We start from the raw sequence: 27,765 nt of genomic DNA, 5'->3' as shown, positions 1-27,765 counted from the left end.
AATGAAGTAGGAGGTTCTTGAAGAAATTAATTTCCATTTAAATTCATGTGTGACCCTCTTCTAGAAACCTCCACTTGTTTTGGAATTTTTGTAGAGAATTTCAAATGATTCAGCAACAATAAGGTCTTTTTTGACATATTCTATTTCTTGAGTGTAAGTCTTATGTTGAATGCCTTATTTCAGCTATAGAAATTTTCTCAAAATTGAAATGACTGATTACTTTCCTCTCCGTTTACTAATTTATTATGGAATAATAAATCATGATTCTCATACTTCCGAAGCAGTCAGGCTTTTAATCCAGGGTACTGTACTCCAGGATTCCTATAGTTGTTGATGCCAAATTTCCTGGCAACGAAACAGTGGTCGATTCCAGGGCTTTTCTGACTTAAAGACAGAGTAGTTCTACTCAACAGAAAATGGAAACTTGCCCCTCCAGTGCAGTTTCTGAGCTTAACAAAAGGTGACAGAAGCAATGAAATGGGTGGATTTTACCCAGAGCATTTAGAACAAAGGAAAAAGAGTCTGTGCTCTGCTTGGGCCCCTAACACTCTGCCCCCCAAAAAAAGCATTTGAAAAGAGTGATTCTGCTTCTTCTTCAGAATGACTTTTAATTCTCTTACCATGGTCGCCTTTTGATTATCTATGAGCAGATTTTTTCTTTTTTCCTTTTTTTAAAATTTTTATTGGAGTATAGTTGCTTTACAATGTTGTGTTAGTCTCTACTGTACTGCAAAGTGAATCAGCTATACGTATACATATGTCCCCTCTTTTTTGGATTTCCTTCTCACTTAGGTCACCACAGAGCATTGAGTAGAGTTCCCTGTACTATGCAGTATGTTCTCTTTAGTTATCTATTTTATACACAGTATCAATAGTGTTTATATGTCAATCCCAATCTCGCAATTCATCTCTCCCCCCACCCCACCCTGGTCCCCTTGGTATCCATACGTTTGTTCTCTACGTCTCGTCTCTTTTTCTGCTTTGTAAATAAGATCGTCTATACCAATTTTTTCAGATTCCACATATATGCGTTAATATACTATATTTGTTTTTTATTTTGCATCTTATCTGCTCTACGTAGCATCCCACTGATGGGGCAGTTACCCAGAATTAAAGTCCCTTAAATTCTTTATCCCTACTCACTTGTAAGAGCTTATGTTTCTGTCTCCCCTCATGAGAGAAAGGGGGATACAATTCAAAGCATCTAAGCTTAATTCCTGTATTTTCTCCTGATCATTTTGATGCTACTCAAGGCAGTCTTCCTTAAGATATGCCTCTGTGGTTAAAATTGAACTACACAGGGGCTTCCCTGGTGACGCAGTGGTTGAGAATCTGCCTGCCAATGCAGGGGACGCGGGTTTGAGCCCTGGCCTGGGAAGATCCCACATGCCGCGGAGCAACTCGGCCCGTGAGCCACAATTACTGAGCCTGCGCGTCTGGAGCCTGTGCTCCGCAACGAGAGGCCGCGATAGTGAGAGGCCCGCGCACCGCGATGAAGAGTGGCCCCCGCTTGCCACAACTAGAGAAAGCCCTCGCACAGAAACGAAGACCCAACACAGCCATACATACATACATACATACATTAAAAAAAAAAGAACGTAAGCAGACAAGAATCTCATTAAAATTTTTTTTTTAAAAAAATTGAACTACACAAAGCTGAGCAGAACATGTTCTTCCATCCATGTGACATGATATTCTTGTAGCCCCAGAAGAAAACTCTGAATTTATCTCCCCTTTTACATTAAAAAATCATGTTTAATTTAGTGCCCTCTTTAGGCTGTAGCTTTTCCATGCAACTTCTTTTGACTACCAGGCTTTATCCCTCCTCAGTTTTATTGGTAAGGCTGAAATATTTTTCAAGTATGTTTATAATTATAATGTTATAATTTTAATCACTGTATTTTTGTACAATCTATATCCTTGTGTGGTTTTTGTACATTCGTTTTCTGAATATACCTGTTGCCAACCTTGGGTTGTATGTTCCAAACACTTGATTTTTTTTTTTTGAAACTAGCTGACCCTCATCCTTTTTTAGAGTTTCACAGACATGGTTGTATTTCTGAGTATAGATTTTTAGTGTAAGGTTCACAGACATGGTTGTATTTCTGAGTATAGATTTTTAGTGTAAGGTTCACAGACATGGTTGTATTTCTGAGTATAGATTTTTAGTGTAAGGTAATGCTGCTGTCTTTTTAAATAGTTTCACTGGAAAACTGACAAGAGGGCCCTGGAGTTGCAGACTCACTGCTGTTACTCTAGTTTTTTTTCTCCATTATAAGTGAATCACCACCACCACCACCAGCCCCATTTTGAAGTTAAAGGCATTTTCTCTGGCTGAAATTTTTATAATAAAGTTGCATTCTTGAAATTTCCTACTTAAAAAAGTCCAGAGATCTTAGGTGTTTTTAAGAATAGATTTACAAATTTTCTTGTCTATCATAGTGACATTTTACCAAGAAAATCCTTCTGGATTAACTTGCATTGATTATATTTGTATTTTTATTCCATTTCCAAAAATGATTTGCAGCAACGTAGATTAAAATTATTTATCATACCTTCACCATAATCACTAAAATGGAAGAGATGGAAAATACCAAGTATTGGCAAGGATGTGGAACAAGTAGAACTTCTTGTACACTGCAAGTGAGAGAGTAAATTGCTACAACTCCTTTGGAAAACTGCTTGGCAGTATCTACTAAGCTGAATGTAGATATACCCTATGAATAGCAATTCTACTCCTAGTTGTATACCCAGCAAACATGTATACATGAGTTTACCAAAAGGCATGTATTAGAATGTTCACAGTAGAACTATTCACAGTGGCCCCAAACTATAAACTACACAAATGTTTATTGTTAGGGACTGAATTGTGTTCCCCCAAAATTCATAGGTGAAGCCCTAACCCCCAGTGGGACTGTTTTTGGGGATAGGGCCTTTAAGAAGGTAATTAATTAAATGGGGTCATATGGGTGGAACCCTAATCTCATAGGACTGGTGTCCTTATAAGAAGAGGAAGAGACAACAGAGGAAAGACCATGTGAGGACACAGCAATAAGATGGCTACCTGCAAGCCAAGGAGATAAACCGCAAAAGAAATCAAACCTGCTGACACCTTGATATTAAGACCTCCAGCCTCCAGAACTGTGATAAAATAAATTTTTGTTGTTTAAGCCACCAGTCTGTGATATTCATTTGTGGCAGCCCTAGCAGACTAATACACTCATCAACAGTAGAATGATAATAAACTGTGGTATTTTCATGCAATAGAATATTACTGTACAGAAACAAAAATAAACAAACTACTTCTACATGCATGGATGAATCTCATAATATTGAGTAAACAAAGCCAGACACTTGCTAATAAAGGAAATGAGTTTATATGAAGCAATATGTACCCTGATATCCAATTTGAAAATCATTTAGGACACACTGTCATTGATTTGATCAATGTCGGTGCAAAATGAAAGACACTTTCCTATGTCTGGAATATTTGTTAACCAGCAAAGGTCAGGACTATCAGATTCGGTAATTAATACTTCGTGTTTTAAAAACCTTTAAGAAATAATAAAAATAAAAACCTTAAAAATGGTGACTTTCACATATTAAACTTCTGATGTATTTATTTTAAAATAATTTTATTTAGCATTTATTTTGTGTTAATGTTTCCTTCTAATGTTTTCTACTATCATAAGTCTTTATCAGGTAGAGATCATTTTAACATGTTATTGAAATACATAATCTTGTCATAGTATATTGACTTATACTAGTGATAAGCCATGAATTTATTATTATTATGGAGTTTTTTGGACAGAAAACTGCTGAAACTTTTAGTATAATCCTATAATAGAAAAATGGTTCACTGTTTATTATTATTATGGGCACATTATTTGAGAACACATAAAGTATTGTGATAAATACAGAATTACTTAGGATTTCAGGGATTTTCCAGATTAATATCTTTCGGGAATTTGGAAACACTTTTTCTGGAATTCTCTGATTTTCCAGCTGTGTGATTACCTGCAACTCTCCTCTGGTTCTTCATGCCATAAGGACTGTAGGTTTTCTGTTGGAATTTTAGTTGCCCTGAGCAGTACTGATTTTATTGTCTTTCATCTGAAAAAGCTGTAAAAATGAGTAACACGCCATTTTTCCCTTCTCCCAAGTGTCAGCTTCTTCTAGAATCTGACTGCTTCTGTTCACTTTCCAGTGCCTTCAGGTTACCTGTTTTTGTACTTTGTGCAGAGTTTACAGCTGCCATCAGCAGGAGAGTCAGCTAGGGCAGAGCTTAGTTGGCCCTACTAGAAGCATAACTCCTCTCCCTGTTCTGATAGAGCACAACTTCTACTATCTTCTTGAGAAGACTGCATGGGAAATATATTTTTTGAGGGCTCATCTGTCCAAAAATGTCCTTATTTTACTTGATTAATAGTTTGACTGGTCATGGATAGTTTGACAATAATGTTCCCTTCAAAACTTTTAAGCACTATGCCATTATCTTCACGTTTCCATTATTGCTGTTGCAAAGTTCGATGTGAATGTTTCTTGATCTTTTGTATTTGACCTGTTTTTCCCTTCTGAAGTTGTTAGAATAGTCTTTCTTTATTTCTAGTTTCCTGAAACTTCATAATAATGTGCCTTAGAATGGAGCTTTCCCCCCATTCTTTGTGCTGGGACTCTTTCAATTTAGAAAATCATGTCCTTCAGTTCTAAGAAATTTAATTTTCTTTTTTTCTTTGATAATTTCCCCCACCCCCTGCCCTGCCCGCCAATAGTCTTTAGAACGCCTCCTGGTTAGATATTGAACCTTCTGGATTTATCTTCTAATTCTTTTATTTTCTTTTTTATTTTCCATCTTTTTGTCTTTCTGCTCTATTTTCTGAAAGATTACTTCAACCTTTTTCCCTAAATGTTTTATTTAGTAGTCATATTCAGAGTTCTTTCTTATGCCCAAGTTGTCCTTTTTTTTAAGTCTTATTTATTTATTTATTTATTTATTTATGGCTGTGTTGGGTCTCCGTTTCTGTGCGAGGGCTTTCTCTAGTTGCGGCAAGTGGGGGCCACTCTTCATCGCGGTGCATGGGCCTCCCACCATCGCGGCCTCTCCTGTTGCGGAGCACAGGCTCCAGACGCGCAGGCTCAGTAATTGTGGCTCACGGGCCTAGTTGCTCCGCGGCATGTGGGATCTTCCCAGACCAGGGCTTGAACCCGTGTACCCTGCATTGGCAGGCAGACTCTCAACCACTGTGCCACGAGGGAAGCCCCCAAGTTGTCCTTTTTGTTTATAGCATTTATGCAGTGCAATATGCCTATATAATACTAGGCATATTAGAGTGTATTTTTCCCCTTTTGGTCTCTGTATTTTTTTCTTTCCTTCCTCCAAGATCCTTTTCTCTACTTCTTTATTGTGATCTCTATCTTATATCCTAGAGGATTTCCTTAAATGCCTAGAAGTACTTGTTGTCCATTCACAAGCACTGAAAAGCCAATTAGAAGTTCTGTGTGCATAGATAGGGTTTTATTGATTGGTGGGCTTCACTAGAGGGTAATAAGGTGGCAGGTCAGGTTTTCCAATGAAAAACCCCCAAATGTCAGTATCTGCAGGTCTTTTTTTTTTTTTTTTGGCTATTGAGTTTCCTCCAATTTTTCTGTCTACTTCTTGGGATGGAAGCTTCCTGGACTGGTAGGGTTCTGGATGCTGAAGAGGTAAGGACTGTTGGTTTCACTGTTTACTTTGTAGAATTGTAGTACAGTGTCTCTCACCCTTTCTCAGTGTTAAAAGTGTCCCAGACAGTAAACTTACCAGTTTCAGCTGGAGTGGAGGAATTATAGGAGTCTGACTGTCCAGGTGAAAGGAGAGAATCTAAGGAACTGCCTTTGTCTTATTTTCAAACAATTCCTGTGTTTCCAGCCTGACCCCTCACCTACATTTTTGAGTATATCTAGTAGTGCCAAACCTTTGGGGAGATTTTGGTGAGAACTGGATTGCTTCATCTTAGCTCAGTACCCCACCTCCCACCTTCTGATTTCTCAATCTACTAAGGTCCTGCTCATCCAACTAAGGAAAGCAATGCCAGTCTTTTCTTCTTCCAGGCTTCCCTAATCTTTCCAAGTGATTCTCTAAGAATCACTTTCCCTCATCACTTGTTTTTTGGGGAGGGTAAATCACCCTCTTCTTTCCTAAGGGGAAGGGAGGGAAAAGGTTCTTATCACAAATACTAGACACAAAAGCCAGTGATTCCTGATCCTCTTTCCCCTCCTTAGAAAGACACTATGGTGTGAGGAATAGGGGGGATGGTGGAGGAGGGTGGCATTTGGAATAGGGCTGGTTCTTCTCATTATTTAACCACAGGGGCAGGAGTCTGGATCCAGTTATTGGTGGCTTATTGGTGGTTCTCTTTAGAAATCTGAGGGTACTCAACACTTCTGTCCATCAACTTTGAGCCTTAATTACAATTCCAGGACAAGAGGGAAAAATTGCACAATGCAAAAACTGCATAATGATCCATTGTATGGGTGTATCCAAATGTACTTTAGATTCCCCATTGTTGAACATTTAGGTTCTTTTTCACTTTTTTGTTGTTAGCAGTGTCACAGTGAACATCCTTGTAGTCGTTAAACATTATTATTTCCATAAGTGAGATTCCTACGGGTGGAATAGCTGGGTGATATGATATGCATGTTTTTAGTGCTTTTATTACATATTATCTGGTTGCCTTGAACTCTTGTAACCAGTTTTACATTCCTCCCCGTGGTACATAAGAGGGTTCTTTTTCCCCTTACCTATGCTTGCTCCAGCTATTTTATCTTTTTCCTTATCTCTGCCAGTTTGGATAAAAGTATGGCCTCTCATGATTTTACATTGCATTTTTATCGCTAGTAAGAATGAAACACTTTACACATACTTTTTGCCTACTGAGCTGTTTTTTTTAATGCAATTTGCCTGTTCAGGTCCTTTCACAGTTTTTCTATTGGGGTATTCAATTTTTTATATGTTGGAGTTTTTAATACATTGAAAATATTAGTTGTATGCCATAAATGTTGCCACTATGTTTCCCAATTTGATGTGTACATTTTATTTGTAATACTTTCCGTTATACAGAAAATTTAAATTTTTATGTATTCAGATCTTAGATAAAATGACTTAATTCTGAGTTTCAGTTTTCTCTTCAGTAAAAACATGATAATACATACTACATGGTAATGTGGATATGGTTTAGGTAAATTAACTGCTACATAATAGTTGCTCAGCAAATGATAGCTTTTTTAATTTCCTGTGTGACACATTGAAAAAGTTCAGAATCATCCAAATTTTGTACTAGAATTAAAAAACATAGTCAAAGATGTTTAAACCAGATATGAACCTGAATATTAAGTAAAACTCTGTATCTTTTAGGCCAGTATAGACAGGTAACTTTTTTTTTTTTTTTTTTAAGTATTTGTTTATTTATTTATTTATGGCTGTGTTGGGTCTTCGTTTCTGCGCGAGGGCTTTCTCCAGTTGTGGCAAGCGGGGGCCACTCTTCATCACGGTGCACGGGCCTCTCACTATCGCGGCCTTTCTTGTTGCGGAGCACAGGCTCCAGACGCGCAGGCTCAGTAATTGTGGCTCACCGGCCCAGCCGTTCCGCGGCACGTGGGGTCTTCCCAGACCAGGACTCAAACCCGTGTCCCCAGCATTGGCAGGCGGACTCCCAACCACTGCGCCACCAGGGAAGCCCCTAGACAGGTAACTTTTAATTTCTCTTTTTTACTACTCTCATTTTTATTCTTAAAAATATTAATGAGCTCTGATTGATGCATCCTCTTAAGTAGGGAAATCTGAAGTCTGAGTGGAGTGTGAGAAGACTAGTGTTTTCTTGTGAGTTATTGTTAAGGGATTATGAATACATTCATTTCTGGTAATGATTTCTTTCATAGCTTCATTATTTATTTTATATCAATATAGATACATCTGATAAAACCAAAATAACACACTAGCCCCTCCTGCTTTTAAGACAATATGCAGATAAGGTTTCTGTCCCCCAGCAGGTCAGTAGAGCTTCTTATTCCCTGAGGTCAAGTGCAAGTTGGCTTAGATGGATAACAGTCTGTTCAGTTGTGAGCTACATAAAATGCTTTTATGAATGTTTATTTTTAGACCACTTTACACCAATAAAATTTTTTATTTTACATGTTGTAACTTCTGAGTAACTTTTTTTTAAATTAATTGATTAATTAATTAATTTATTTATTTTTGGTTGCGTTGGGTCTTGTTGGGTCTTCGTTGCTGCTTGCGGGCTTTCTCTAGTTGTGACGAGCCGGGGCTACTCTTCGTTGCAGTGCGCGGACTTCTCATTGCGGTGGCTTCTCTTGTTGGGGAGCACAGGCTCTAGGCGCGCGGGCTCAGCAGTTGTGGCTCGCAGACTCTAGAGCGCAGGCTCAGTAGTTGTGGCACACAGGCTTAGTTGCTCTGCGGCATGTGGGATCTTCATGGACCAGGGCTCGAACCCGTGTCCCCTGCATTGGAAGGCGGATTCTTAACCACTGCTCCACCAGGGAAGTCCCTGAGTAACTTTTTATGATAATATAATAGAATTCTTATAAGGTACTATCATAATAAAAATAATTGTATCATTTCACATATAAGTTCACTATAAATGAAATCACATATAGCAATTTCATAGATGTGGCCTAACTAAAGTCTAGTGAGCCACATTTTAATATTATAGTATATTTGAGCACAGAATAACAAAGAAATCACCACTGAGGAAGTTTATAAGCAATTGTTTGTTAACCAAATATGCTTTGAGAAACGTGACTGTCTTCTATTTTAGTTATTTTTCAGAATTCAGTTCTCCCCCTTTATTGGGTAACATGCCTAACCTAAGGACAGGTTAACTTTCTGAAAGCCAGCAGATGTCCTGGGTGGCTGACATTGCTTTCTTCTTTATATATCCCTTAAAAAGTAGCTCCCTTCTCCATCAGTTGTATGTGTGTACATCTCCATTGCAAGGTGGAGATGATTCCAAATGAATTCCTATGAATGATGTTGGCAAAGCCATCTAAACATACATGTGCTTGGTGTGGACATTGACATTTACATTGGCTTGTATGATTTCTTTGTACCTTTAAAATTGTTTAATCTCTATAATCACTCTTTCTGTAGTATCATTTTATTACTTTAATACAGCTCTATTCAAATATCATACAAGCCTTTATATAAGTCAAATAGCATTCCCCTGCAAAGCCAACCATTGCAAATGATATTTTTAAGATCCTTGAGGTGGAGTGGTTATTACTTGAAATGTGACAGTTCCAAACCCTTCATAATGACTGTGTGCTTTTACTGTAGAACATTTGAAGAATTAGGTGCTTATGTGTTAAATGCTTGCCACCTGATAATTATCTCAAGGGAGAAATTATTTTGGTTTAGTTTAAGCTTAATCTAAAGAAAAAATAATTTATCATTTTAGTTTTCAATAAGACTTCATTAAGACGGATGTCCAGAATGGAGGTTAATTGCTTCCACTCCTAGATAAGAGTGATTTGTGTGTCAAAATTAAGCATATTGGCAGGTCATCCTGTATAAGTTTGTATATAGAGTTGAAGTAAACTTATATTTTAACTTGACGGTTTTTTTTTAACAACGTTTATTTCTTCTGCCAGTTATTTTTATTTTATTGACTGTTAATTTATCAGTCCTTTTTAAAAAAAAAAAAAGTGAGAGGAAAAAAAGCCATAGTATTATCACATTTGTATATGTGGGTTCCCTAAACCATATGGTGATTTCTAATTAGAATACAAAGGATTCTTTGTCGAGACTAACTTCATAGTAGCTGCAATGGTGGGCATCACAGAAGGAGAGAGTTTTCTTGAGTTTCCGACAAGGACACTTTTGAGAGAAACTGTGTGGTCTATAATCGTCCTTATACTCAAAGTCTGATAAAGTTATTGATGTGCAGATCAAGTTGGTATTTTGAAGCTGGTAATTTAATTCTGGATGTTTGATCCTCTCAGTCAGTGGCTTGGCTTGATTTTTTTAAAAGGCAGATTCAGTATTTAATTTCACATGTACCCTCGCAGTAGAGATTTCAAAGGATACTTTGCTGGATGCTTGACTGCCTTGTCTATTTGCTCTTGTTTTGCATGCAAGAGAGAGCCAGCAGCCTTTCTTCTCATTGTGTACACATAGTATTAATGGATTTACTCTGCCTGTATCGTCTCATTACTGAAAACAGCCAGAAGCACAGAAGTCTTTCAGTGTATGCAAATAAGGCAGAATCATCTACCTGAGAGTTAATATTCTCTGCTTTTAAGTGTATTCTAAATCTGATGTTTGTATTTAGAGCATAACATCCTGTTCTTTTTTTTTATGGGCAAAAAGCTAAGCAGGCTCAGGCAGCTGTTTGATGTTGGCTTCAAGTGTTATTAATTTCATATTCTATTATTCTTTTCACTGTAGCACAAGTGAAGCTGATGTGGAGGCTGTCATGGATAAGTTGTTTGATGAGCTGGCTCAGAAACAAAATGATTGTACGTAAGTTAATTTCTCTTGAAAGAGAATACATTTAGAACACAATGCCCAATCTCCACTGACCAATTAATAAGTTCCATTGCTGTATATGGGTTGATGCCACACTCAAGTGGCAGTCATTGTATCAGCATTTTGTCTAATTTATGTGTTGAATCATGTGCTATTATTCATCAAGCTATGCATTTCCTATCTGTAAGAGATGAATTTTATAGTAATTATCCAGACAAGATTGAGTCTTTGTTCATGTTCCCATAGTAACTAGACCAAGGATTCTAAAAGTGCAAGGCAGAGAGCTGCGGCTGAATAAAGCCTGTGGAACCGTTGCCGACTGCACATTTGAAGAGCTATGTGAGAGAGTGAGTATCCAGACACGTTCAGACTCATTGGCCTTTTCACATGTTAAAATACTTCATATTTTCCTCTCTTCCTGTTTCAGATTTTAAAATACAATTCACAGAGTCAGAACTGATTTAAAAGTCTCATTAAGAGAAATACTCATGTGTATATACCCATGTGCTTTTTATAGATACTGGCACGAAATTTACTCTTAGAAGGGCTCTAAAACAAAATTAGAAACAGAGAGAACTGTCAGCTATTACTGGAAGCAAAACTAAAATCAGCTTTAGGGATATTTTGTAAAAGTCAAACATAAGAAAATTTTTTTAAAAAATGAGGTGAGATTAGTACCAGGGGAAAGGAAGATGAAGTAATAATACCATGATCCAAGGAGGTATGACATAAAAGAATTTCCATTCCTTGTTCTTATGGCTTATCTGTTATTGTCATAATATCTGACCTATTTGGGCCAAGGTCAAAGAAAGTAAATTTTTATAACTGTGACATCTATATTATATAACAATATATCCAACAGAGAAAAAAATATGTACATATATATTCATATAAATGAGAAAGGTGTTGATTACAGAGTAATTATAGATATGAATTCTGCCTTTTAAAAGCTCTGGGAATTCTCAGTACTCAATGGGTATTCAATTGACTGTAAATCTTGAGAAAAACAAAGCCAGTTACATATATCTTTAAGCATAATACCTCAATTATATATAAATTATCATTCCAACTAGTCTCTCTGATTTATCTTGAATTTTAGGTAGCTAAAAAAGAATTGTTTTTCAGGGGGAAGAGAAAGTATTTTTTATACCTGCTAGCCATTTTATGACTACTTTTCTTAAAAACTAGTGACTTCATTACTTCTAAATTTGTAATTTTCAAACCAGAGAGAGAAACCAATCTACAAATGTTATCACAGAAATAAAGCACTTCAAGACCAATAAGGATTAGGATGAATTAGAATCCTCTGACAAGGTGATAACGTCAGTCTCTGGTTGTGAAGGTTATTCTGTGTGATATGGACACTTCACACTTCCATTGCATCAATCTCATCAAGGTCCTAATAACCTAATATCTTCAGACATAATTTTATTAAGGCTTCCATTTAAGTTTTACTTACTTTGCCACTTGAGAAAAATCTTATATATCTGAGAAGCTCCCCCCACTTCCATAGAAGGGGACCTCGTGAGGAAAGGGGAAGGACAGACCTGTTGTGTCTTGAGGTAGTAAGGCAAAGGTGGTCTCTTGGAGCAGCTACTGAGTATTTATCTCTATTTTTTTTTTTAAAGATTGATTGATTGATTGATTGATTGATTGATTGCTATGTTGGGTCTTCGTTTCTGTTCGAGGGCTTTCTCTAGTTGCAGCAAGCGGGGGCCACTCTTCATCGCGGTGCGCGGGCCTCTCACTGTCGTGGCCTCTCTTGTTGCGGAGCACAAGCTCCAGACGCGCAGGCTCAGTAGTTGTGGCTCACGGGCCTAGTTGCTCCGCGGCATGTGGGATCTTCCCAGACCAGGGCTCGAACCCGTGTCCCCTGCATTAGCAGGCAGATTCTCAACCACTGCGCCACCAGGGAAGCCCTATCTCTTTTTTATGTGCTCATTATTTCAGGAGACTTAGTACCAGGAAAAAGCCACTAAATCAGAGACCAACATCTTCATAGTCTACTGTATCAGGGTGGTGAGGAAGAAGATTGATTGGGACTTTATCTTGAAAAATTAAGATAACACTTATAAAAATAGATATTTTTATCTTTTTTTGACAAAAATATGGACTATAATAACAACTAAGAACTAAATTCCTAAAATAAACAGTGAACAAATTACTATTTATTTTTGGCATAACTTTCTTGACAAAATTTTAGGATGATAAAATAGTATATCCTACACTTCATGACTGGTTGTTCAAGTACATGGAAAATCATGTTTATAAAAACATTTAAGGATATCATCAGTTTTTTCAAAGTCCTGTTTTAATTCATGAATATTTCAGTTACTTTCTTTTAAAGTATTTTTATTCTTTTAAAGTTTTTATGGTGTCACTATCCTTGTTGAGTTTTTTCTTCTTCAAGTTAGCCAGATCTTCATTTGTCAGTGGCTTTGCATGGATAGATTTGCTTTATATCCATATTGTAATTGTAGGATGTTTACTATGTCAGACTGGATGACTGACATTAGACATTGATATGATAGGTTGGATTAAGTACTAGTATTAAGCTGTGATGGAAGTTTGAGGAAGGGTTACATTTTAAAAATTGAGGTATAATTGACCTATAACATTATATTAGTTTCAGGTGTACAACATAATGATTCAGTATTTGTATACGTTGCAAAATGATCACCACAATAAATCTAGTTAACATCAGTCACCTTATATAATTACAAAAAATTTTCTTCTTGTGATGAGAACTTTTAAGATCTATCTTCTAAGCAATATTCAAATATGTAATACAATATTATTAATTATAGCTACCATGCTATACATTATATCCCCATGACTTATTTTATAACTAAAAGTTTGTACCTTTTGACCCCTTTCACCCATTTCTCCCACCCCCCCAACCCCCACCTCTGGCAACTACCAATCTGCTCTCTGTATGTATGAGCTTGGTTTTTTGTTTTTTTGTTTTCGTTTTTTTAGATTCCACATATAAGTGAGACCATACAGTATTTGTCTTTCTCTCTCTGACTTATTTCATTTAGCATAATGCCCTCAAGGTCCATTCATGTTGTTGCAAGTGGCAAGATTTCATTTTTTTTTTATGGCTGAATAATATTACAGTATATAGATATACCACACATGCTTTCATCCATTGATGGATACTTAAGTTGTTTCCATGTCTTGGCTATTGTAAATAATGCTGCAGTGAACATGTGGTGCATATATCTCTTCAAGTTAGTGTTTTTGTTTTCTTTAGATAAATACTCAGAAGTGGAATTGCTAGATCATATCTATTTTTAATTTTTTTGAGGAACCTCCATACTATTCTCCATAGTGTCTGTACCAATTTACATTCTGACCAACAGCGCACAAGGGTTCCCTTTTCTCCACATCCTTACCAACGCTTGTTATTTCTTGTCTTTTTGATAATAGCCATTCTAAATGGTGTGAGATGATATCTCACTGTGGATTTGAGTTGCATTTCCCTGAGGATTAGTGATGTTAAACATCTCTTCATGTATCTGTTGGTCATCTGTGTTTTCTTTGGAACAATATCTATTCAGATCATCTGCCCATTTTTATTTTTAATTAATTAATTTATTTATTTTTGGCTGCATCGGGTCTTCGTTGCTGTGCGTGGGCTTTCTCTAGTTGCGGCGAGGGTACTACTCTTCATTGTGGTGCGTGGGCTTCTCGTTGCAGTGGCTTCTCTTTTCTGTGGAGCACAGGCTCTAGGCGTGCGGGCTTCAGTAGTTGTGGCTCACACGCTCTAGAGCGCAGGCTCAGTAGTTGTGGCACATGAGCTTAGTTGCTCTGCGGCATGTGGGATCTTCCCGCACCAGGGCTCGAACCCGTGTCCCCTGCATTGGCAGGCGGATTCTTAACCACTGTGCCACCAGGGAAGTCCCATCTGCCATTTTAATTGGATTTTTTTTTTTTTTTTTGCTATTAAATTGGATGAGTTCTTCATATGTTTTGGATATTAACCCCTCATCAGATATATGATTTGCAAATATTTTCTTCCATTCAATAGGTTGCCTTTTCATTTTGTTGATGGTTTCCTTTGCTGGGCAGAAGCTTTTTAGTCTGATGTAATCCTGCTTTATTTTTGCTTTTGTTGCTTTTGTTTTTGGCAACAAAAATTTTGTCAGATTCAAAGAGTCATCACCAAGGCCTACGTCAAGGAGCTTACTGCCCGTGTTTTCTTCTAAGAGTTTTATGGTTTCAGGTCTTATGTTCAATTTTTTAATCCATTTTGAGTTAATTTTTGTGTATGGTGTAAGAGAGTGATCAAGTTTCATTCTTTTGCATATGGCTGTCCAGTTTTCACATCACCATTTATTGAAGAGACTGTCCTTTCCCCATTGTATATTCTTGGCTCCTTTGTCATAAATTAATTGACCATATATATGGATTCATTTCTGGGTTCTCTGTTCTGTTCCATTGATCTATGCATCTGTTTTTATGCCAATACCATGCTGTTTTGGTTACTATGGCTTTCTAATATAGTTTGAAATCAGGGCGCATGATGCCTCCAGGCCTGTTCTTTCTCAGTATTCCTTTGGCTATTCAGGATCTTCTGTGGTTCCATATAAATTTTGGGATTGTTTGTTCTATTTTTGTGAAAAATAACCCTGGAATTTTGATAGGGATTGCATTGAATCTATAGATTGCTTTGGGTAGTATGGACATTTTAACAATATTAATTCTTCTAATCCATGAGCATGGACTATCCTTTCATTTATTTGTATCTTTAATTTCTTTCATTAATCTCTTGTAGTTTTCAGTATATAGGTGTTTCGCTTCCTTAGTTAAATTTATTCTCAGGCATTTTATTCTTTTTGATGCAACTGTAAATGAGATTGTTTTCTTAATTTCTCTTTCTGATAGTTGGTTGTTAGTGTATAGAAACACAACAGATTTTGTATATGATTTTGTATTCTGTGACTTTACTGAATTCTTTTTATTAGTTCTAATAGTTTTTTTGGTGGAGTCTTTAGGGTATTCTACATACAATATCATGTCATCTGCAAACAGTGACAGTCTTACTTCTTCCCTTCAATTTGGATGCATTTTATTTCTTCTTCTTGCCTAATTACTCTGGCTAGGGCTTCCAATACTATGTTGAATGAAAGTGCTGAGAGTGGGCATCTTTGTGTTGTTCTTGATCTGAGAGGAGAAGCTTTTAGCTTTTTACTGTAGAGTCTGATGTTCGCTGTGGGCTTGTTACATATGGCCTTTATTATGTTGAGGTACATTACCTCTATATCTACTTTGTTTAAAGTTTTTATCATAAATGATGTTGAATCTTGTCAAATGCTTTTTCTGCATCTATTGAGATGATTAAATGATTTTTATCCTTCATTTTGTTAATGTGCTGTGTCAGATTGATTTGCATATGTTGAACCATCCTTGTATCACTGGAATAAATCCCATTTTAATATTGTGTGTGATCCTTTTAACGTATTGTTGAACTTGGTTTGCTAATATTTTGTTGGGGATTTTTGCATCTATGTTCAGCAGGGATATTGGCCTGTAATTTTCTTTTCTTGTGGTATCCTTGTCTGGTTTTGGTATCAGGGTAATGCTGGACTCATAAAATGTATTTGGAAGTGTTACTGCTTCTGTTTTTTAGAAGAGTTTGGGAAGTATTGGTATTAATTCTTCTTTGAATGTTTGGTAGAATTCACCAGTGAAGCTGTCTGGTCCTGGACTTTTGTTTGTTGGGAGGTTTTTGATTATTTATTCAAGTTCACTGCTAAATTTTCTATTTTTTCATGATTCAGTGTTGGTATGTTGTATGCTTCTAGGAATTTATCCATTTCTTCCAGGTTGTCAAATTTGTGGGTATATAATTGTTCATGAGTCTCTTTTTTTTTAATTTAATTTTTTAATTGAAATATAGTTGATTAACGATGTTGTGCCAATCTCTGCTGTACAGCAAAGTGACTCAGTTATGCACATACACACATTCTTTTTTTTTAATATTCTTTTCCACTGTGGTTTATCACAGCATACTGAATATAGTTCCCTGTGCTATACAGTAGGACCTTGTTGTTTATGCATCCTATATATAATAGTTTACATCTGCTATTCCCACACTCCCAGTCCTTCCAGCCCCCACCCCCTTCCCCCTTGGCAACCACAAGTCTGTTCTTTATGTCTGTGAGTCTGTTTCTATTTTGTAGATACGTTCAATTGTGCCATATTTTAGATTCCACATATAAGTGATATCATATGGTATTTGTGTTTCTCTTTCTGACTTACTTCACTTGGTATGATAATCTCTAGTTGCATCCATGTTGCTGCAAGTGACATTTCGTTCCTTTTTATGGCTGAGTAATATTCCATTGCATATATGTACCACATCATCTTTATCCATTTATCTGTCGATGGACATTTAGGTTGTTTCTGTGTTTTGGCTATTGTGAATAGTGCTACTATGAACACATAATAGTCTCTTTTATTCTTCGTATTTCTGTGGTATCAATTGTAACATCTCCTCTTTAATTTCTGACTTTATTTATTTGAGTCCTCTCTCTTTTTCTCTTGGTGAATCTAGCTAAAGATCTGTCAATTTTATGTTTTCAAAGAACTGACTTAGTTTTATTGATCTTTTCTATTGTCTTTGTAGTCTCTATTTTATTACTTCCACTCTGATCTTTGTTATTTCTGGAAGGACTACATTTTTAAGTGGTCAGTTTATTTGTAACTATTTTCTTGTTATGATGATTTTGCATTTCTTTGCAACATTATAACTATGGCAATTCAGATATAGAACACTTTGCATGAATAGGACTCTTAAAATCATTGTACTTTCAGAGGTAGCCTAAAACTCTTAATTAGTTATAATGATATTATGAGCTAGGCTAAATAGTTGCCACAAACCATTCAGTAAAGAAGAAAGCACATCCAGCTCAAGGTAAAGAAGCAGGCATCTAGTGTGTCTGGGACAGTCCCAGCATTGGATTGCCCTTCTAGATTTCTGGGAGGCTCTTGAAATCTGAGACTCACCCAACCACCCATCCTGACACTATCATGAAAAACACCTTTGGCCAGGAGTGGATGGGTTGATAGCTTATAACCAGTATTTTTGAACCATGGCCCTTTCCAAGAAAAAATAATATATTTATAGACATATATATTAGGTAGAAACTTATCTATTAGTATCTTAACATGTTAAAGGAAGTTCAAACTCTAAGCCCTTGACGTATGCCATAAGTAAAACTAAAAAGGCCTGGGCTATTACCCTCTTCTCACACCTGTACCCCTCCCAGCACCAAGCACAGTTCCTCAGATCTGGAATCCTTCAGGTTAACATCTAATCTTTTGTTATCTGTGGGATTCTTATTCTCTGCAAATCTACAATTCAACAGTGTCATGCTCAGAGAAGCAGTCTCAATTCGGAGACCCTATAGCACCTGCATAGTAATAATAGCAAATATTACCATGTATCAGGCATCGTTCTAAGTACTTTATTAATTCATTTTATACTTACAATAGGTAGGCATTATTATTGTCCCTATTTATAGGTGGAGAAATTGAGGCACCAAGATGTTAAGTTACTTTCCCAAGATCACATAGCTAGTAAGTGGCAGAGCCAGGACTTGAACTCCTTGGTAGTCTAGGAGTCAGATTCTGTGCTCTTAATCACTACAGTATATCTGAAAATGTTCTGGAAAGGTTCTACATCAAACCTTTAATATAATTCTGGTTCTACCATGAAGTACAATCAGATACTTTGTGAATTCCCACATCTGAGCTAAGCTTTGAGCCCTTTATAAAGCGTGAAGCTGGCTGGGGAACAAGATATCCTCCAGTCTGAGAGACCTGCCTCTCTGCTAGAACCTTAGTGCAGAACTGTCCAACTCATATGCCTTGGCATGCCCACTGGGAATGGGCCCAGCTACTGACCCCTCCATCCTCCTGAAGGCAATATAGGGCCTGTGCCTCCAGGACAGGGACCTCAAGCCTTAGGCAGCCTCATTCCTTTACTCCTTAGTGAAAATATTATCATTTTTTTCTCCTGGCCATGATATTAAAAAGGTTGGGAAGCCCTGCTTTAGAGAACTATGGGAGGGTAAAAGAGAATATGTTTGGGTGGTCTTTGTTCCCTGTCATTACCTCCATATCAGAGGCATGGTAAAGGAAAGTGAGGCTGATTCATTTCTCTGGACATGACATGAGCTTTAGGGATTCCTTTCCTTTCCTTGACATAGTTACTTGGCTCAATCAGAGGGTAATGGAGAAGTCAGAAATGTCATCACTTAAGTCAGTGGTTTTTGAAGTGCAGTTCTTAGGCATCTAGGGGTCCTGAAACCCTTTCAGAGGTCCTGGAGGTCAAAACTCTCTATAATAATACTAGGATACTGTTTGCCTTTTCCACTGTGGTGACATTTGCAGTAATGGTGCAAAAGCAATGGTGGATAAAACTGCTGGCGCTTTAGCATGAATCAAGGCAATGGCACCAAACCATGTTATATTCTTCATTGCCCATGAAGAATACTTACAGTTCTACTTTAAAATGTCCTTGAAGAAGCAGTAAAAATGATTAATATTGTTAAATCTCAACCCTTGAGAACATATCTTTTTATTTTTTATTTTTAAAAAATATTTATTTATTTATTTATTTTTTGGCTGCGTTGGGTCTTCGTTGCTGCACGCAGGCTTTCTCTAGTTGCAGCGAGCGGGGGGCTATGCTTCTTTGTGGTGTGCGGGCTTCTCATTGCAGTCGCTTCTCTTGTTGCAGAGCACGGGCTTCTAGGCACGCAGGCTTCAGTAGTTGTGGCACACAGGCTCAGTAGTTGTGGCTCGCAGGCTCCAGAGCACAGGCTCAGTAGTTGTGGCGCACGGGCTTAGTTGCTCCGTGGCATGTGGGATCTTCCCAGACCAGGGATCGAACCCTTGTCCCCTGCATTGGCAGTCGGATTCTTAATCACTGCACCACCAGGGAAGCCCTGAGAACATGTCTTTTTAATACTCACTGTCATGAAGGAAGTACACATAAAGCTCTTCTGCTGTGTACCAAATACAATGGTTGTCTTTAGGAAAAACACTTGTGCAATTGTTTGAGTTGCTAGCTAAACTAGTCACTTTTTTCTTGGAACACCATTTTCACTTGGAAGAATAAGTGACAGATAGACTATGGTTATTCAGGTTTGGCAGACATTTTCTCACAGTGTTTGACAGACATTTTCTTGAAAATGAGCAAAGATTCAATAAAACTGTCACTTTAAGAAAACAACTACAAGTATTTGTTGCCAATGATAAAATTTGAGCAAACAAGTAAAAAATAGAATTTTGGAAAACTTGTTGGTGCCACCATGAACTTGGCACCTCTTCCCAATTCTAAAGTATTTTTTTCTGATGAGATTGATGGTGATATTAACAAATGCTAAGTTTTGGTATTGTATAATTAAATGTGTCAACATTTAGAAGATATGCATTACTCTTTGAATGAATATTTTCCAATAACCAATGCATACTCTTACAAAATCATGCATGACGAAGGTCCATTTAAAATGCAAGAAAGACTAATGGATTTTAATATAACAGAATTTAAAAAATACACTAATATTGTTTCAGACTCTACATTGCAACTATCATTTAAAAAATTACTTCTTGTCAAGTTTTTTAAAAATTTTAAATAGACTATATTTTAGAAGTTTTAAGCTTACAGAAAAATTGAGAAGGTAGTCCAGAGAGTTTCCACATACTCCCAAATCCAACTTCCCCTATTATTAACATCTTACATTAGTATGGTATATTCGTTACAATTAATGAACCAATATTGATATGATTAACTAAAGTCCATATATTATTCACACTTTCTTAGTTTTTACCCAGTATCCTTTTTCTGTTCCAGGATCCCATCCAGGATACCACATTACCTTTAGTCATCATGCCTCCTTAGATTCCTCTTGGTTATGACAGTTTCTCAGACTTGCCTTGTTTTTGATGACCCTGATGGTTTTGAGGAATACTGGTCAGTTATTTTGTAGATTGTCCCTCAAATGGGATTTGTCTGATGTTTTTCTCATGATTTGACTGGAATTGTGGGCTTTGGGAGGAAGACCACAGAGGTCAAGTGCTATTTTCATCGGATCATATCAAGGGTACATATTATCAACATGACTTATCACTGTTGATGTTAACCTTGATCACACTTGTCTGAGGTAGTGTTTGTCTCCACTATAAAGTTACTCTTTTCCCCCTCTTTCCATAGTGAGCTCTTTGGAAGGAAGTGCTTGTTGAGTTTTCATGTAGCAGCAAAGAAGAAAATCCACAATTATCTAACAAGGCTGTTAAAATACTTTTCCCTTTTCCAACTACATATTTGTGTGAGGCTAGATTTTCTTATGATTCAACCAAAGCGACATATCACAATAGTTTGACTGTAGAAGCAGGTATGAGAATTCCACTATCTTCTATTATGCCAGACATTAAAGAGATTTGCCAAAAGTATAAAACAATGCTACTCTTCTTACTATTTTCATTTTAGAAATATAATTATTTTCATAAAAATGTTATTTCTATTAATTTTATGGGTTGAATATAATGGTTTTATCATTGTTATGTTAAATAAATTAATAAATATTTTAAAATTTTCTCAGTTTGCATTTCTAATACAGTAACTATTGGGAGATATAACCCGCATAAGCAAAAGCTCATGGGTTCCTCAGTAATTTTTAAGAGTGCTAGGGGGTCAGGAAACCAAAAAGTTGGAGAACTACTTTCTTTAGAGTTAAATTTCTGTGGACCTAAAACAAAAGTACCCTATTCAAAGAAAGCAGGCCAAAACTAAATTCTAAAGGCTTAATGAGTAAACTGACTATACCTAAATTTTTCTTATTGAGAAATGTAATTTTTACACCTGCAGAAAATTGTTTCCTCAACTGATAACTATGCTCACAAGTAACTGTTTGCAAGAGTAGTTTGTTATTTGTGTCTTAAAAATAATGACAGGTGGCCAGGTGTGTTTGTAAAAAGTCTGAGCGGAAAAATATATAGGTTGATGCATATGCATGGGTGTATACATTGTTCATTATCAACTTTTTGTTCATTAGCTTTCTTCTTTGGTTCTTAGTATTCAAGGAATGGAGATCCATCAGATATGTGTTTTGGCTTTCAACTGTCTATTAGTCATTATTATATCATATTAGTTTGTATATTGTTAGAATTATCAAACTGTATTGAATAGAATCTCTTGGAGGAGTTGCTAAAAGACGTTTCCCTTCCCTTTCTCTGTTCTGTCTCTATTTCATTTCATGTATTCCAAATGAAACCAGGGATTGGGAACTACTTCTGGTTTGTGTACTTGGTATACTCTCAGTAAATACTAAAGGATGAATAGCTTTTATCTCTACTATTTGGCCAAGAGTCAAGGCTGATGGTGTTTGGATGCCAGTGGTGGTGATTAGCATCAGGGAGTAAGGGCATTAATCACCAGAGCTGAGGCATCCCAGGAGTCTCCTTGGCCCTTTACCTTCCCAGCAGCAAAACCGTTCTGGTAGCATTGCTGATCCGTGTGTGTCCTTTTCCCAAATATTCTGACCTCTGCTAATACCATGTGCAAATAAGGCAGTCTGCTAGCCTGGCTAAAGCATAGGGAACAGGTAGGGCAGAAGTGAGATAGCAAAGAGCTTAGTAGAGAATGGGTCAGATTCTTGTAGGGTAGAATGTGAATCCAATGTCAAAAATGAGTCCTAAGTCTTTCTGTCCTTTGTCTTTCCCTACCCTCATTCCTAGTCAACCCTTAAGCTAAAGAGTCATAGTCTTGGTGTAGAAAGGCACCTTGAAGCCATCTTATCTAACCATTCAACTAATCCTGAATCCTCCCTACAAACCCATGCTTGCCTTGCTGTGCCAGTTTGAGGGGTACAGTTAAATGTGTGAGAAGGAATATAGGACATATGCAGTAAGATGTCAAATTTCAACATACATCGTGGAGCCAGCTGTTTCATATTGGCCCTCCGAATTATAAAGAAGGTTTTTGGAATAAAACCTCATAATTGACCTATACCATAATTTGATTTAAAAAGTTAAGGTGTATACAAGTAACTTTTAACCTGAATTTACATAATTATCCTGAAATTTTGTAAATGAAAGAAAAAGAATTCTCTATAAGGTTGGAAGTTAGACTGAAGGATCAGTTTTTACTAATTGTTGATAATGATTTGTCTCTTGCAGGGAAATAACTATATACTGGGTTAAAAATTGTTAGGTTTTTTGTGTTTTATTATTTTAAAGGAAAAAGGACTTTAAGAGAAATGCCCATTAAAAAGGGGCTAGATTAGGACTTCCCTGGTGGCTCAGTGGTTAAGGATCCACCTGCCAATGCAGGGGACACGGGTTCGAGCCCTGGTCTGGGAAGATCCCACATGCCGCGGAGCAACTAAGCCCGTGTGCCACAACTACTGAGCCTGTGCTCTAGAGCCTGCGAGCCACAACTGCTGAGCCTGTGTGCCACAATTACTGAAGCCTGCGTGCCTAGAAGCCCGTGCTCTGCAACGAGAAGCCACTGCAATGAGAAGCCCACACACCGCAACGAAGAGTAGCCCCTGCTCGCCGCAACTAGAGAAAGCCCGCGCTCAGCAATGAAGACCCAACGCAGCCAATAAATAAATAAATAAATTTTATATTAAGAAAAAAGGGGCTAGATTCGAAGTTAGAAAACTGTGGCCACTTAAAATAATTGTGGTCATTTCCATGATAAAAAGGGAGGTAAGAAGAATCTGAAGGAATGGAGAAAAACTGAGTGGAGAGAGTGCCTTCCAAGTTTCTTCACATGGGAAGTTTTCTGTTGCAGGACTCATTGTGAGTCTGAGTAGTCTTGCTCAGCTTCTGTTCCCAAACTGGGGTAAGAACAGCTCCTTAGCTGATGCAGCGAATATGGCAACAAAAATTTTAAGCTCTGCAGGCTATGGACTTCTCAGACTCAGCTGCCTGAAGCTTCTCTAAGGAGAAATTTGCTTTCATTTTCTTGAATATATTTATGTTGTGCTGCTAACTGAAACAATTTAAAAATGTATTCGTCATACAGAGTGAAGTAAGTCAGAAAGAGAAAAACAACTATCGTGTAATATTGCTTATATGTGGAATCTAGAAAAATGGTACAGATGAACTTATTTGCAAAGCAGAAATAGAGACACAGAAGCAGAAGTAGAGAACAAACTTATGGATACCAAGGCGGGGAAGGGGGGGTGGATGGGATAAATTGGGAGACAGGGATTGACATATATACACTACTATGTATAAAACAGATAACTAATGTGAACCTTCATATAGCGCAGGAAACTCTACTCAATGCTCTGTGGTGACCTAAATGGGAAGGAAATCTAAAAAAGAGGGGATATATGTATACATTTAACTGATTCACTTTGCTGTACAGCAGAAACTAACACAACATTGTAAAGCAGCTATACTCCAATAATTAAAAAAAAAAAATGTATCCAGTCCCTGTAGTGGGGAGAAGTTGCCTCAGAATTCCCAGGGGACCTCAAGGGATGAGTCAGTGTGCTAAGAACTGTATACCTTCAACATGTCCTCTTTCTTAGGAATAAAATTATTTTGAGAATCAGAGCTAGTAGTAGACGCAACTCCTCATATTCCTCTCAAGACCTACTCTAGGAAGGCATGACAAACTAATATTTAATATTTGCTTTGGTCTTTGGGAGGAATGTGTCTGCTCAGACAATGATTAAGAAGTGTGAATTAAAACTTTAAAAATTAAAGTGGTCATTGGGCTTCCCTGGTGGTGCAGTGGTTAAGAATCCACCTGCCAATGCAAGGAACACAGGTTCGAGCCCTGGTCTGGGAAGATCCCACATGCTGCGGAGCAACTAAGCCCGTGTGCCACAACTACTGAGCCTGCACTCTAGAGCCTGCGAGCCACAACTGCTGAACCCACGTGCCACAACTACAGAAGCCCGCGTGCCTAGAGCCCGTGCTCTGCAACAAGAGAAGCCACCACAATGAGAAGATGGTGCACTGCAACGAAGAGTAGCCCCCCGCTCTCCACAACTAGAGAAAGCCCAAGGGCGGCAATGAAGACCCAACACAGCCAAAAAAAAAAAAAAAAAAATTAAAGTGGTCATTAACTTTGTAAAATGAGAGTTTTAAAAAAGAATTTAGAGTACGTGATCTCACTTGGCTTTTAATAATACATGTATCACAGCCCTAAATAATTATTGGGAATAGTTCTCTAAACAGAAGACCTATACAATGAAATGATGAGTAAAGGGTTGAGAAAATCTAGGCCAATCAATTAACATGACTATAAAACACTTTAAAAGTACTTGCTTGATTTTTAAAAGAGCTTTAACACTGATGGCTTTCCTAACGCTAACCTCCAAATGGCTTGATTTTTTTTTTAATAGAAAAATGTTTTAATCAAGTAATTCTTTGATTTGTAATTTTTAAGTTTTTCTGTTTCTCATCATAAAGTACACGATTTGATATACTCCATAGTACCTTCCTCTAGATTAGATCAGTTAACTCAGAATTAGTCATTACTTACTACACTGCTAGTTAGAATATTCAATAAGGTACATCTCACTAGACATATTATTACTTTGAGATGTATTTTATAGAAAAAAGTTTGAGAATTACTAGAATATACTGTTTCGTTTCTTAAAATAACTTGTGAAGATACTGTGGAGTCAGGCAAAAGATTTTGAGAAAAAACTAGAAGTGAGGTATAGTATTAAGAAATCATAAGATTTCCACGTATTTTAGGGTGTGGACTAGAAAAAAAACCACAACATGAGAGCTGTTGAGTTCAGTTTTATCTGGGGCTTACTGAGGGCTGTAGCCAGGGAAACAGCCTCTCAGAGAGCTCTGAGGAACTGGTACAAAGAGGTAAGGGGTAGATCAGTATATATATGGTTTTGGCAAAGAGGATACATGCAATCAAGCATACATCAAGGTTGCTGCTAGTCATGAGGAGCAGATGTCTCCATTAATGATTTTAGTGCTTTTCTAAGTATGGGAAGATGCAAGAAATTGAGTAAAATCTATCTGAAAATATCTACGTGCAGGCCTGTTCTGCCAGTTTTCCCAGAGCATAGAGTACCTCCTTCCTGATCTCCACCCTGAACTCCTTTCAGGGTGTGTTAAAGGTCAGTGACTACTAAAGGTCAGTGGCTAGTGACTTCATTCTTGTAGAACCAGATGGTGAGCAATATTATTTATTGTCAAGGGTCAAGTATTACTTAACTCTTTTATCTTTTATTGTTAATCAAGAAATATATGTTATGTAAGATTTCCCTCCCAAGACTGCTACAATGATTCAGTGGTCAGCAACTATTTAAGTGCTTCCATATCTGTATGCCACTATGTTATGAAGAATATAAAAGGAGTGGAAGAAGTTTTTTCAAAGAGTTTACAATTTAATAAAGGAAATAACATGAACCAAATACCAAACAATGCAGTAGAGTGGAAAGAGGCCCAACTGAATCAAGAAATATGAATCCGGATCATTACTCAGATACTATGTAGTTGAGTGGCCTTAGGCAGGTCACTTAACCTCTCTGGGTCCAAGTACCTCATCTGTAAAATGCATGATGTGATCAGCTAATTTCTGTCACTCCTTTCAGCTGTAACAGTATTTTAAAGAGCCGTGCTCACTAGTTAAATACATTATTATGAGTGCATCAGGAGTTAAAGGTAAGGATAATAAGGATTGGGAAGGCTCTGAGGAGACATGAGACATCTCATGAGACATGAGATTTAAGGAGGAAAATGATCTTGACCTTGAAAGGTTAGTAGAATTTAGACAAGCAGAGTGAAGGTATTTCACTCTGATCTGAAGCCAAGCACCAAATGTTTCAGGAGGAAGAGAAGAAACTTGCCTAATAAGAGCAGAGTGCATGTTGGAGAGAAAAGGGAAGAATGAAAATCCTAGACAGATTTGCCATAAAATCAGGCAGTGAAGTATAGACTTCTTACCCTGATCCACAGAGAGTCATCTACAGAGGTTTTGAGCAGGAACATGGTACATAAAGTAATGTTTTAGGAAAATTAATGGGGCAGTAAACTCTAGGAAAGGTTGTAACTTTCACCAGCATGTTCCAGTGGGTCAGCAAATAGTATCTCCTCTTGGGAATGTCATCCTTTCAGGAAGGAAACTTGCTAAATAAATAAACCAGCATGCTAGATATTTGTTTAAGTAACCTTTAAAGCAGGATAACAGGGACTTACCTGGCGGTGCAGTGGTTAAGACTCCATGCTTCCACTGCAGGGGGTGTGGGTTTGATCCCTGGTCCGAGAAGTAAGATGCCACATGCCCCGTGGTCAAGGAAGGAAGGGAGGGAGGGAGGGAAAGAAAGAGAGAGAGGGAAGGAAGGAAGGGAGGGCAGGTGGGAGGGAGGGAGGGAGGGAAGCAGGGTAACAGAGAGAGCCCTACCCATTTTATATTTTATGTCCCTTTTCCCCAGTCATTCAGTAGATATTTACTGAGTACAGTAGTCCCTCTTTATCTGTGGTGGATACCTGATACATAACTATGATAAAGTTTAACTTATAAATTAGGCATAGTAAGAAATGAACAATAACTAATAATAAAATAGCTTAATTATAACAATATACTATAATAGAAGTTATGTGAATGTGGTCTCTCTCTCTCTCAGAGTACCTTATTGTACAAATTTAATTCCTTTTCCATCTTAACTAGGCAGTTATCATGCACTATGGCTGTAACTTTTGCAGTTTGAGGTGCAACAGCAAAGTTAGCACGAATTTCTTTTTCCTTCACAATATTCCAGATAGAAGATTCATTCTTACTGTAGATCTTAGCAACCTCAGCATACGATTTTTTTCTTTCCTTATTAAGTCGAGAACTTTTACCTTTTCACTTAAAGGAAGCACTTTACGGTTTCTCTTTGGCATATCCGAATTGCCAGCATTACTCCTTTTGCACTTTGGGGCCATTATTAAGTAAAATAAGGGTTACTTCAACATAAGCACTGGGATACCAGGAGAGTCGATCTGATACCTGAGATGGCTACTAAGTGACTAATGGCGGGATACCCTGGACAAAGGGGAGATTCACATTCTGAATGGGACCGTGCAAGATTTCATCACACTGCTCATGTGTGCAATTTAGAATTTTACAAATTGTTTATTTCTGGAATTTTCCATTTAAAATTTTCTGACCAGGGTTCACCACAGGTAACTGAAACCATGGAAAGTGAGACCTACTGTACTTAATGGAAAGCTGGCATAGTTCTAGGTGCTATAGGGGG

General features: G+C 37.3%; 1 protein-coding gene across 2 annotated transcripts in view; it reads left to right on the top strand.

Moving 5' to 3' along the window:
- Nucleotides 1–27,765, top strand: part of AFG1L (AFG1 like ATPase) — a 201,586-nt gene that overhangs the window by 148,016 nt on the left and 25,805 nt on the right. For both annotated transcript variants that reach the window (XM_036872274.1, XM_036872273.1), the window contains exons 9-10: nt 10,442–10,512; nt 10,769–10,869. In XM_036872274.1, coding sequence (XP_036728169.1) covers nt 10,442–10,512; nt 10,769–10,869 — 172 coding nt within the window. The remainder of the gene's footprint in view (nt 1–10,441; nt 10,513–10,768; nt 10,870–27,765) is intronic.

Source organism: Balaenoptera musculus, chromosome 12, assembly GCF_009873245.2.
Source record: "Balaenoptera musculus isolate JJ_BM4_2016_0621 chromosome 12, mBalMus1.pri.v3, whole genome shotgun sequence".
Taxonomy (NCBI): Eukaryota; Metazoa; Chordata; class Mammalia; order Artiodactyla; family Balaenopteridae; genus Balaenoptera; species Balaenoptera musculus.
Note: the sequence above shows the minus strand (reverse complement) of the source record. Positions and strands in the feature narration are given on the sequence as shown.